The sequence below is a fragment of the Callithrix jacchus genome, chromosome 4 (genome assembly GCF_049354715.1).
Source record: "Callithrix jacchus isolate 240 chromosome 4, calJac240_pri, whole genome shotgun sequence".
NCBI lineage: Eukaryota > Metazoa > Chordata > Mammalia > Primates > Cebidae > Callithrix > Callithrix jacchus.
Genome location: NC_133505.1, coordinates 47,788,418 through 47,802,190, shown reverse-complemented (window position 1 = coordinate 47,802,190; position 13,773 = coordinate 47,788,418). Strand labels below are relative to the sequence as shown.

At 42.3% G+C, this 13,773-nt stretch overlaps 1 protein-coding gene across 8 annotated transcripts in view; it reads left to right on the top strand.

Annotated features, from left to right (window-relative positions):
• The window catches only part of KIF6 (kinesin family member 6), a 412,611-nt gene that overhangs the window by 357,547 nt on the left and 41,291 nt on the right, over window positions 1–13,773 (top strand). For all 8 annotated transcript variants that reach the window (XR_013534802.1, XR_013534801.1, XM_035295546.3 and 5 more), the window contains one exon: window positions 5,766–5,816. Coding sequence is in view for 6 of the 8 variants with exons in the window: in XM_035295546.3 (XP_035151437.1) it covers window positions 5,766–5,816 (51 nt within the window). In the remaining 2 variants the exon portion in view is untranslated. The remainder of the gene's footprint in view (window positions 1–5,765; window positions 5,817–13,773) is intronic.

Below are 13,773 nucleotides of genomic sequence, written 5' to 3'. Positions count from 1 at the left end.
TTTTTTCAGTCCCCTTTCACTCACAGGTTGAATGGTAGGGAGTCTCACTCCAGCCTGCAGCTTCAATGTGTCTGACTCTTATCCTGTTTTGCATGGTTCCCTTTCAGTCACCTTCCTACTTCTGGAACCAGTGCTTTGCAAGCTCAAGACCTCAGCTCCACTCACTATTTTTGCATTTCCGTCCTACTTCTGATCTTCAGAAGTATGTCTCATACTCTAATCCAGGAATGCTTTCTTGATAGTCTCTTTTCCATTTTATCCACCATTGCTATGGTGAGAAGAGGTGGTTCCTGCCTCACTAATTTTCAAAATACACCAACAAGTTTGGATAAAGCCCGATGAAATATAGATCAGCAAAGGGGACATGAGTATTTCTGATTTCAAGGTTTCAAAGAATTTACATACTCCTGTTAGTTGGAAATCCATATAAGGAGTACACAATTTATTCTAGGCTCATCATTTTTTTTTTTTTTTTTTTTTTTGATCAAAATCCCTATCAGCTTTTTTTTTTTTTTTTTTTTTTTTTTTTTTTTTTTTTAATTTTTTATTGTTATAAATAGCTTTGCACACAGCCTTTAGGGATCTAACCTTTTGGTTATCATGATCCTCTGTGTTAGTACAAAAAAAAATGGCTTCTCACAGCACGGCTGAAATTGACACTCTGAGTTCAGAGAATCTTAACTAGACCTTCCATTTCAAAGAGGCCCCTCAGGCAGGAAACATATTCTACATATTCTCCCCACACCCCAGTTCTAAAACTGTTGTTTATTTTAACCCAATTTTGCCCAGACACTCCAGTAGTATCATCAAACAGACAAATAGAGTTTACGTGGGTCCAGAGCTCTTAGTAATTACCCAGGACCCCAGACTCCAGTGTGAATACAACTCAGTCTTCCCCAGCGCTAGTCCTCCACTCAGCCTTCCCTTGCCACCCCTGTCCCAAACCAGGAGATACTTGGCCTTCGTTATAGTCCCAGCAGTTCTCTCAGACTAGGGTGCCCTTCCCAAGCCCACTTTAAAACCCTCGCTCTTTTGTGAGCCTACTCGACTTGCCTGTAGTAATTATGCGTTTTCCAATGTCTCCTTTCCCTCCTCTAAATGTATCTCTACCATTGATTTGACATTTAGCCACTTGGCCTGTCATCTTAACCATGTAGTATCTTTCCAATATGTCTGAAAGTGCCTGAATACCTGAAACCAGCGTGGTATATCATACGTGCTGGTGTGTTATCCCTTGCTCCTCCGAAAGATCTTGAGATATAGTAAAGTGGATATTATTGCCATTATCATATTATTTCTATTTTTTCAAATGATAGCAGTGAGGCTTAGAGATGTTAATCAGCCCATCCAACTAAGAAGTAGCAAAACTGGGATTTGAACTCAACTCTGTCTACCTCCAGATTCGTAATTATTTTCTTTTTCCTTTTCCAGAGACAGAGTCTCACTCCATTGCCCAGGCTGGAGTGCAGTGGCACTGTCTCAGTTCACTGCAACCTCTGCCTCTGGGTTCAAGTGATTCTCCTGCCTCGGCCTCCCGAGTACCTCAGATTACAGGTGCCTGCCACCATGCTTGACTAATGTTTGTATTTTTAGTGGAGACGGAGTTTCACCATGTTGGCCAGACTGGTCTCAAACGCCTGACCTCAGGTGATCCACCCACCTCGGCCTCCCAAAGTGCTGGGATCACAGGCATGAGCCACCACACCCAGACCAGATTTGTAATTATTCTCTAGAATAACTGAAATGGCAAAGAGGTTTGCTATATCTCAAGTCCAACTCCAAGTGATGGGCTGTAGCTGCGCAAAGTCCTGTATGGAAGAGCCAAACTCAGGCTCAGCAGAAAAGCAAACGGTTCCTGATCAAGGAGCCAGGCCAGCCATTGGTCCAGCATTTAAAAGAAAGAGCACACGGGCCACCTATTTGCCAATCCCTGTACCGCACTGACTTTCCTAGGCTAGGATAGAGCTGTCTATGAGTGTGTATACTCCACAGCACTTAGAGCATAGTGCTTAACCTATAGTAGATGAGAGATAAGTATTTGTTGCTTGATAGCAACATAAACATTTTTAATGAGGCACAGCATCACAGAAATTGCAGGAGCAGCAGACAGATACTGAAGGAATCATAAGTGAATAGCTCTCCTCTGGGCCAGCCAAACAGCATTCGCATGGTGAATAATCTCAAACTAGCATGCATGCAAAATAAAGTGTGAAGCTTATGGAAAATTGTTTTATTCAAAAGACTGTATATTGATGTAAAAAAAATCAGTTTCACTTCTGCATGATGTTAATACTTTCCCTAGAACTACTCAGTAACAGAGCAAACCCATACACCACACAGAGCACCACCTCCACATACCCTGCTCCCGGTCATATTTAAGGTCACTCCTCTTCTCTGGAGCTTTCCCATGGATTGCTGTAAGCTCTGCTCCCCGCTGCCTCCTCCATTCCATCAATTAATGAATCAAAAGGGAGAGAAGGTGTTTCTAGCATGTACTGTGGTCAATTACTAGAGGAAAATGTACTAATTATGGACACTCCTGCAGGCAGAGCATTCCTTCCCTCCCCTGCCGTTTTCGTTTTCAGCCCCAATCTGGGTTCCCAACTTCCCTCCCAGACTGTCTCTGGCCACAGGCTGGGAGTTCTCTGTTTCCAATTCATCTCTTTTCCATACCTCTGGATGGGAATGTGTCCAGGAACCTAGGCCAAAACCAGCAGATTTATCAGCCTGGTAATGACAGCAAGCTGCATGCTGAGTGAATTCTGCAATCCCCCTCAACTCCTTCTTTTGCCAAAACTCATGGAGCTGCAGGATCCAGCAGGTTACAGAGACCGTTATCTGCACATGAAGAATAGCTCTGTTAGAAAATGCAATTAGGTATCAGCCATAAGGCTATTTTTGGAAGCTTGTCTGGGGAAATCAAAAACGGTTGCCGTGTGGTGGGAGATGTTAGTCAATTCACCAAAACTCAGTATCACTAACCACATTGTAAAACAATCTTTATCCATATGCAACATTATAAAGACCCACCTTTTGTGCCCTGGGGGTGCCTCATTGTTCTGAGACTATTTATGTTTGTGGTGGCAAAATCCCCTCTTTATTTACCTGAGCAGCTCCTCCTAAACCAGGGGCCGTAAAGAATCCTTAACCCTGTCATTCCAAAAACAAGCTTCCCTAGGGCTTCCTAGGGCTTGGGAAACAAAGGGTTGAATGTGCCTACTGTGGTCAAGGCATGAGGTTGGGAAGCATAGACTTGAGGTAGCATGTGGCAGGAGGCATGTGGTCCACGAGGCCCATCGTCAGGAAGGCTTATTATTGAGGAGGCTTATTATCAGGGAGGTAATTTTCCATGGAGCAGTGTGACCCACTGTATGCTCTAAAGGAGCATGCCAGTGTCCAGGCTCATTAGAAAGGCAGTACCCAGGCATATGAGAGGCTCGTGGTGTAAGGCTGTGCCAGATACCCAGAAAACAGGCAGGGTACCAAAGCACCACTGATTCTCCATACTGCAGGATTAAAAAGGCTTCGATGACCCACTCTAAATCAAGAAATGTTTCCAAGTGGTGTGTTGCATTTGTCAGAGCAATATCCCCTTTAATTTGGGGCATGCATGTGCTGTTCCGTCTTAAAATTCAATCCAGCAGTGTTTGATGCAGCCTAGAGTCTCAGTCCAGCAGCAGCCTTATGTCCCCAACTTCTTTACTCTGCTGATATGGACAATAAGGGTCAGGTAGCACCGAGCAGGGAAAAGATCCATTTGGGGCTGTGGCTAGCTCAGGTGTCAAGTCATTTTCCCCTCTTGGATCCAGGTTCACCAACACTCGTCACTGGGCCAAGTTTCTACTTCTCCAAGTCCCCCTCAGCACACTTCTGAAGTCCCCACTCTTCCCTCACATGGAACAAGGGTGCAATTATTGCTTAGGCCCAATGCCTGCCATGCTTTCTATGCATAATCTACTCCAGTGGGGACACATGGAAACCAAGGCACAGACATACAGGTGCCCTAGACCCTCACCCAAGACAATGATGTGCCTGGAAATAGTGGCCTCTAAGGTATCACTTAAGGACTGGTGATGTTTGACCTACAGAGAGGGCAAGTTGAAGTAGAGAAGTCAATCATAGCGTCCTCAGATGTGTGAAGGGCTCTCACTGCCAATGACAGAGGATCTTTTTCTGTGCTGACCTGAGAACAGGCCAGGCAAATAGCTGAAGTATAGGGAAGTAGGTGCAAGTCCACAAAATTAACTTCTTATATATAACTTAATGGAATACCTTGAATACATAAAAGTCAGAAGGGAAATGCCCATTTCCTTCTGTAGAAGGGATTTGTAAATTGGGTGCAAAGTTGAACTGAATGGCCTCTGCCACCCCTCCCAGTCATAACATGCTAGGAGTGCCCTAGAACTCTCTGTAAATGAAAAAAATCTCTGTGACTGCTTCCTTATCTACTCATCTTTTGAATCCTCAATTCGGCTATACCCTTGGAGGTATAGAATGTACTTATGTGAAGAAAGAAATATCTTAGACAAGAAAGCAATGAATTTTCCAGGCTTTCTTGGAATCCCCCAGTGTCCTGATCACATCCCCCCAACCAAATGGGACATGCAATGCAGACAACACTGACATTTTAACAAGTGTGCTGAGCCCTTGGACATAAACAAACTCTGGGCTGCTGTTTCACCCATCCTTCAAGCACGAAATCCAAGAATTTTAGAGACGGAGGAAGCCTGAAGGTCATTGCCTCCCAGACCCTAGCCAGGGCAGGAATTCTCACTCTAACAACCTAACAGATGGTCACCCAGCTTTTGCTTGAACACTTTCAGGAAGGGGCTCACTGCTTTGCCAGAAGATTTAATCCATTTTGAGACAGACAGTCCTTCTTGAGAGCTGTTTCTTCCTTGTATGGAGCCCAAGTCTGCATTCATTTGACTTAACTTCTGCCCTCAAGAGTAAGATAAAAACAAAACTGTTTATAATTCATATGCCAATGTTCAGATATTCAAAGACAGCCGTTATCTCCATTCCTCCTCTCCAAGTCTTGTCTTCTCCAGCTAAATGTCTCAAGTCACCTTAACTGTTTCTCATATGGCATGGTTTCAGACCCCTCACCGTTCCACTCACCATCTTCTGCATATTTTCTATTTTGCAAATATTCCTTATGTAGAGTAACTCCCAGAACAAATACCAGCTGAAATCTCCTCACTTGTAGAGCACAGTCGAACAATCACCTCTCTATAGGAAATTATCACTGTTCTCTGAGCACCATAGCTTTATTAATGTAAACTAGAATTACGTGAGTTTCATACCAAATGATCAACTATTAGGGTTATTGTCAGCTAAAACCGCCACCTTTTTTTATTTGATGCAGTTTCATATAGCTTAAAGAAATCAGTGGATTTCAAAGTAGGCCTAAAACTTATTAAAAGACCAAATTCTGCCTTTCCCTTTATTAATAATAGAAAGAACCATTTAAGAGAACAGGACCTCAGCAAAAGTTACGGTTGACGGACCAAGATATTTGAACCCTAAGATGATTGAACTCAAGGTGAAATGTGTATTTGCACTCATGTGTCAACACCTAGGCCTTTGTAACCTCTTCTTCCAACACCATCTACAGCACGGAAGGGCATTTCTTGGAAGCTATGCCTGCTTTTGTCTCCCTTACTCTACCTTTTCTTTTCCTATAGCTTGCCACATGCTTCTGAGGCAGTCTTTCTCCAGCCCATTGGAAACTCACTGGTAGTTTTTCTTTGTGTCTTTGGCAGGTCACCTGAAGGAAGAAATCACCCAGCGGCATATACAACAAGTAGCTCTAGGTAGGTACAAAGGAGGATCTGCAGGAGGAAGATGAAGGTAATATAAACTGACCTGATTTTGGGACTCGGAACCCAGCTAAAAGATAACCTATTTAAAACACTATCTGAAGTTAAAGACGGCAAGCGTTGCTATCCACACAGCTTTCCTTGGATGCTCCCCCTCTATGGGACCCGTTTCCCTAGCCTGTGTTCTAGTCCTAACCTGACTGTCAGCACCTGGCATCCTACCCTTCCATCTGTTGCCTCATCCCCCTAACCTTTCCCACCCCGTATCCCCAACCTAAATTCATCCCCTGTGTCCCAGCTCCTCAGGATCCTATCTGAACTTTTCAGAGCCACTACTAACTAATCCTGACAGAAATAGTTAATGATGAAAACAGTATTTGTTTACAGACTCATGTCTCTTGCACAACCTCATATGCAGTCTCCTTTCATCCACAGTGTCAAAGAGGTAAGTGCATTTACCAGATGGGGGAGATTCAGTGCCTTCCCAAGGTCATGTAGCCAGTGAATGCTGAAACAAGGATCTGAACCCAGTTCTGTCTGAGTCCAAGCTTGGTGCTCTTAGCACTCATGCTGTTTACTGCCCACTGCAATAATCAGCCCACTTCAACGCATGAAGAATGCAAACACTAAACCAGGACAGTCATATTCTAAGTGGCCCTTGGCACCTTTTAAGCAGTGGACATCTGCAGAAAACATACTTTTTTGATATGTGACCCAATGAAGTCACCTGGGAGAAGAGTGCACCTCACAGAAGACTGGTAACCACAGTTCCTGGGCAGAACTACCTTGTTGCCTCCCCAGCTAGCTGGGACCAACAATTTGTGGAAAGCTTGGATTAAATAAGAAATTCAGAGGCCAGGCACAGTGGCTCACACATGTAATCCCATCACTTTGGGAGGCCGAGGCAGATGGATCACGAGGTCAAGAGATGGACACCATCCTGGCCAATATAGTGAAACCCCGTCTCAACAAAAATTAGCTGGGCGTAGTGGTGCATGCCTGTAGTCCCAGCTACATGGGAGGCTGAGCCTTGTATGGGACTCATGGGAGAATCCCTTGAATCTGGGAGGCAGAGGTTGTAGTGAGCCAAGATCATGCCATTGCACGCCAGCCTGGAGACAGAGCGAGACTCCGTCTCAAAAAAAAAAAAGAAACTCATGTATTCCAGACCAAAAAAAAAAAAAATGTTCCCCTTGAGACTTGAGATGACTTGAGCCCTCAATGACCTGTAATTAGAGAAATCCAGCACCCAGGCCAATGGTGGGGAAGTGGGGGAGAGCCCCTAAAGTCATGGCAATGGCTCATTTGACCTTGTAACTTGTATTATTATGAAAGTTGGTTGTTTAGTTTCAGTAGTAATAATGATGATTTAGAATAACTACTGATTACATAAGAAACATAGGACAAGGGCACTTAAGCCATAGCGACTAGAGCTCTGAACTTCCCACTGTTGGTCCTGGGACTCAGGGGTCAGGTACACTGCCCTCCCAGTTCCAGAGACTTGAGCACACACTTAGAATTAGGATTCTGCAAAGTGTCTTCAACAAAAGCCAGGGTGACCCAACTTCTTGGGCCAGGCTTGGGAAGGCAAAGTGACCTCTTCTGGAAAACTGTACCAAGGTGTATCCTGCTTCATGCTCACCCTGGGCAGGTCCCTGGATGTGGAGTCATCCCCAAGAGCTGCCACCTGGCCCTGAAACATCTGTCCTCTTCTTCAGCCTTCATGTTTCTGGTTCCATAGAAACAACAATCTGGGAAGTCCTAGCCAGAGCAATGAGGCCAGAGAAAGAAATAAAAGGCATCCAAACAGGAAAAGAAAAGTCAAATTATCTCTCTTTGCTGCTATGACTGTATACCTAGAAAACCCTAAGCCAAAAGACTCCAAGACCTGGTAAACCACTTCAGCAAAATTTCTGGATACAAAATGAATGTACAAAAATCAGTAGCATTTCCCTACACCAAAAAATTTCATGCTGAAAATCAAGAATGCAATCCCATTTACAATAGCCACAAAAAATAAAAATATCTAGGAATGCACCTAATGACAAAGATGAAAGATCTCTATGAGGAGACCTACAAAACACTGCTGAAAGAAATCATAGGTAACACAAACAAATGGAAAAGTATTCCATGCTCATGAATTGGAAGAATCAATATTGTTAAAATGTCCAAAACAATCTATAGATTCAATACTATTTCTATCAAATTACCAATGTCATTTTTCACAGAATTAGAAAAAAAAACTGTTCTAAAATTCATATGGAACCATAAAAAAGCCTAAATAACCAAGGTCATCCTAAGCAAATAGAACAAAGGTGGAGGTATCACATTACCCAATTTCAAACTAAACTACAAGTCTTACTAAACGAAACATTATGATATTAGTACACAACCAGACATATAGACCAATGGAACAGGGCAAAGGCTCTGAAATAAAGCTACACACCTACAACCAACTGATCTCCAACAAAGTCAACAAAAATAAACAATGAGAAAAGAATGCCCTATTCAATAAATGGTAGCTCTATTTATTCAATAAATGGCTACTCATTTATATAACAATGAGAAAAATAATGAGAAAAGAACACCCTATTCAATAAATGGCTAACCAGTCAGAGAAGAATGAAACTAGACCCCTACCTCCAACCATATACAAAAATTAATGCAAGATGGATTAAAGACTTAAACGTAAGGCTTCAATCTGTTAAAACTCTAAAAGAAAACCTGGGAAATTCTTTTCTAGACGTTGGTCTAGGCGATGAATCCATGATAAAGACCACAAAAGCAAATGCAACAAAATCAAACATAAGACAAATGGTACCTAATTAAACTAAAGAGCTTCTGCACACCAAAAGAAACTCTCAACAGAGTAAACAGACAACTTACAGAATGGGAGAAAATATTTTCAAACTATGCATCCAATGAAAGATTAATATCCAGAATCTATCAGGAACTTAAATGAATCAATATGGGGAAAAAAAAAAACCCTATTAAAAAGTGGGCAAAGACAGGAACAGACACTTCTCAAAAGGAGACATACAAGTGGCCAAAAAGCATATGAAACAATGTTTAACATCACTAATCATCAGAAAGATGCAAATCAAAATCGCAATGAGATACCATCTCACACCAATCAGAATGGCTATTGCTAAAAAGTCAAAAAATAACAGATGTTAGCCAGGTTGCAGAGAAAAGGGAACAGTTGTAAACTGCTGGTGGGAATGCAAATTAGCTCACCCCCTCTGGAAAGCAGTTTGGTGATTTCTCAAAGGACTAAAAATAGAACTACAATTCAACCCAGCAATCCCATTACTGGGTATACCAAAAGAAAAATAAATCATTCTACCAAAAAAACACATGCACTCAAACGTATGTTCATTGCAGCACTATTTACAATAACAAAGACATGGAACCTAGATTGATGGGCAATCTAGGTGCCCATCAGTGGTGAGCTAGATGAAGAAAATGTGGTACACACCATGGAATACTACACAGCCATAAAAAAGAACAAAATCACATCATTTGCAGCGCCATGAATACAGCTGTAGGCCATTATCCTAAGTGAATTAACTCAGGAACAGAAAACCAAATACCACATGTTCTCACTTATAAGTGGAAGCTAAATCTTGAGTTCACACAGACAGAAAGATGGAGACAACAAACACCAGAGACTCCAAAGGAGGGAGGGAGGGAAGGGAGCAAGGGCTGAAAAACTTCTATTGGTTTCTGTGTTTACTACCTTGGTGATGAGATCAATACAAGCCCAAACCTCGGCATCATGCAACATACCTGCACATGTACTCGCGAATCTAAAATTTGAAAATGGAAGTTTAAAAATAAAGAAATGATGTGAAAAATACCACTCAACTCTAGAGGCAATTTTCATCTTGGGCATGGGAAGCCATTTCCATGGCTTTGTGGGCAAGAGATCTTCCATCCTTTCTGCTGTCCAGTCCCTACCCACTCTGAGGGATGGTTCTTCTAGCTGGGGCAGACACTCCCTAGGCCTGTGGAAAACTGCTGCATCGTTTTCAGACACAGGCTTGTACCTTAATTCCTCTGTTCATCTCTCTGGGAGTCTTCTGAATTACAGCAGGTGTCAGGTTCAGCAGCACCCAGCTTCGCCTGAAGTAATCAGCAAACTTCAAACGGAAAGCACTTTGGCTGGAAGTCTAATTAAGAGCATTTGAAATGCCTATTTATTTTAAAACCATACTATCCCAATTAGAGAAGTGTTAACATCTCCCAGCTGCCATTCTGAGATGAAATGCCATGTTGCCATCCAAACTCCTTAGGAAGTTGTCTGATGGAGATTTGGAACTGCCAGTGCTCATGTGTCCCAGGTGACCACATTTCAGATGGGGATTCTCCTCATTGAAAGAAACCTCTCAAGGCAACAGATTGTTTATAGAACCTTAACCCTTGCCCTTCATCCTAGCAGTTGGGCTGAAGGCTAAGACAGAGGGCTCCGGTAGGAATAAAGGCAGCCTACTGGGCATATTTGGATTCCCTGATGTTTTGTAATTCAGGCTTCAGATGTAGGAGTAAAGAAGTGACTCAATGGGATGCCCCCTTTCATTTCTCTTTTTTTGTGTATCTTGTACAATCGTTACCCTTTTCATTCTTTTCCATTTGTCTGCTTCTCTTCATTTTCTCTTACTCTCCATTCTCAGTATTTCTTCTGTTATTGTTTCTTTCTTTTGCCTACATGTTCCTACATTTTCATGAAAGTGTGGGTGTGATTGGTTTGGGTTTGTTGTGGGGAAAGATGATGAGCAAGTTGGATCAGGAGTTTTTCTCATATGTTTTGCATAAGAATTTGCCTCTGGATATATAAGTATATGTGTGCCCAGGGAAATATCTATAAAGGCAATCCCATATCCCATATCCCAAAGGAACAAAGATTCAGTGGTGGTGTGAGAAGTACCATTTGGAGGAAATGATAAGCCATTCCCAGTGGTGTGCTGAGCTGGCCCAGTCCATAGCATAAAAGCATAAATTGTTAATATTCCAGGAATTTGGGGAGCCATTTTTAAACCAAGATGTTATTAAAATTTAATTTTAATAATTCAATATTAAAATAATATTAAGAAACAAAGATAGCAAATACTCAAAATTCATTTCCTAGTTAATGTACTACATTTTGTTATTATCTGTGCTTTTGAATTTATTTGTATCCACTGTATCTGTGTAGTGGGAATGCTGTATGATGTTGTGCTGCTGTGTATCTCTTCCCAAATCCACATTTATCAACATCACACTGGTGGCTTAAAATCAGCCATGGTGGAAGTATTTACACCAAGGAAATTGGCAAGTATTATAAATGGGCCTTTTTTTTCAGATCCAGTGAGTGACTATGAAACACTTACTACTACACCACTGGCATACAGATGGCCCCTTCATGGCAAGAGGTGTGTGTGTGTGTGTGTGTGTGTGTGTGTGTGTGTGTGCGTGTGCATGTGCTTTTATAAGAATTTCTACTCTTTGCTGGCTGCAAATCCAGACTGTGGTTCTTTCTTCATTTACAACTCGTCCAAGATACATCAGGAAACATAAACATCTACCAAACCAAGCCCTGGTCTTTTTAAAACTTGTGGACAGGGGAACTAATGGAGACAAAAAGGAGGCTGAAGAAGCATTCATTGTGCCCTGTGAGCCCCCTAGATGTGACAGTCAGAGCTGGGGGATAGAGGTGTCTTTTAAGAGAAACATCAATAACCAGTTCTAAGAACATCCTCAGGACTTAGAGGAGGGCTGACTCCCACACACTGTTTCAGGAAACAGTAAAACAATGTTATTTTTAAATTAGGCATCATTAGGAAATGATACTAACCTAACTAGATTCAGCTAGCTGAGCTGAGTGTGCTTTGCTGAATTCAGTTGCGTGTGTTTTTACCATTTTATTGTACTATCGACCCTAAGTGATTTCGTATGGTTGATAATGCAGGTAAGACTAATCAGCAAATGTTTCTTGAGTACTTTACCGTGTGCCAGGCATGTTACTAAGTTCTCTACATATGTTTTCTTCTTGAATGCTCACATCCCAATGAGGTAGATAGTACTATTTTCCTCACTTTACGGTTAAGGCCCAAAGGGGTTAAGGAAACCTGCCTGACTTTGCTCAGCTATGGATGCAAGGCCAGCAGCCTGGCTCCAGAGTAGTGTTCCAGTCATCACGCTACACTGCCCTTAGCACTTTGCTGGGCATCATGGAATCCACAGAGGGCTGAATCCAGTGCCTGCCCTCAAAGAGTTTCCAGTCTAACCAGGATAAGTTGACATATGCATAAAAAGATAACTCCTTTTTTTAAGTTTCGGAGTCAGCTACATATATTCTTCCATTCATTGTCCTCTTCCCACTGTAGCCATAAAACCATGGCTTCAGTTCAACCTTGCCCTCCTCCGTGAAGCCTTCCCTAACCCCTTCTCCCCAAATCTGCTTTTGCCTCTGCCTCATGGTCTCCATTAAAGCACCAACCCTATTTCGTAATTATTTATTTCCATGTATATTCTTCTCCATGCTAAAAGGTGAGTTCCAAGAAAGCTGGAAATTCAAATTCATCTTCGAGTCCCTAGCAGCCAGCACGAGCAATAAATAGGCCAAGTCCGTGGCCAAATGAATGCCTCCCCAGGTGACTTCCAGACTCACACATCTTGCAAAAGCACAATGAGACATTTGAATGTAAAATAAAATAAGTGCATTTAAAAGAAGTAGAAGGCATAAGTGCTTCTGGACTCCACAGCTGAGCAAATTACAACACACAGGCAATAAATGTGGCTCTCTCTTGTCTAGCTGCTAAGCAAAAAGAGAAGCACCCAGAGTTACATAGTTTTCATGTTCTGACAGCAGGAAGCATACTAACTAATTTATCTGCAGAAAATAGAATTTCTTCCTGGAACTAAACAGAGGCCAGAATTTATCATGTGGATCCTTGTATAAAGGACACTGAGTGACACAGTGAACGATGTCTTCAACTGCAGTTTTACGAAAGATACCGAAATGTTATTCAACCAGATGATTCTTGTATCGACCCTCTATAAAAGCTAGAGGCCTGACATTAAAGCATAACTCACTGAAAGCATTTATGTGAGCGGCCAAGATAATAGGCTCCAGGTACTCTGCTCTCTGATGGCCACACAGAGCAGGACTAAAACTGGAAGAGTCCAGCCCCAGGAACATGGGCTATGGCCTCTCTCTCAAATCTCTCTTCTGAGCAATATTTGATCAGGACTGGCTCTTGTTCGGTTCACAATCAAAACTGTTAATAGGTGCATGTGATTAAAGTTTAAAAGATACTTCACACTACCTGGCAGCATGTGAAATGTGTCAGGTGAGAGGGACGGGCCATGAGAACTTCCCAATCTTACCAGGAGTAACCCCGGAGGGGGTGGGGTGGGTTGTCACTAAGACCACAGGCCTGGGCTGAGTCTTGAGAAATGGGCAGGATTCTGAACCACAGAGAAGAGTGGGGAATGGTCTGGGTTAGCTAAGGTGTGTGTATGTGTGTGTGTGTTTTGTATGTATGTATGTGGTGTGTATATATGGCATGTAGTGTGTGTGTATGTGGTATTGATGTGTGTTGTGTGTATGTGTAGTATGTATATGTGGCATATAGTGTGTGCTGTGGGTATGTTGCATGTATTGTATGTGTGTGTGGTTTGTGTGTGTGGTGTATGTGTGTATGTGTAGTGTGTATATGTGGCATATAGTGTGTGCTGTGGGTATGTTGCATGTATTATATGTGTGTGTGGTTTGTGTGTGTGGTGTATGTGTGTGATGTGTATATGTGGCTTGTAGTATGTGTGTATGTGGTATGGATATGTGTTGTGTGTATACGTGGTGTGTCTCTGTGGCATGTGGTGTGTGGTGTGGGTATGTTGCATATATTGTATGTGTGTGTGTGGTTTCTATGTGTGGTGTGTATATGTGTGTGCTATGTATATATGACAT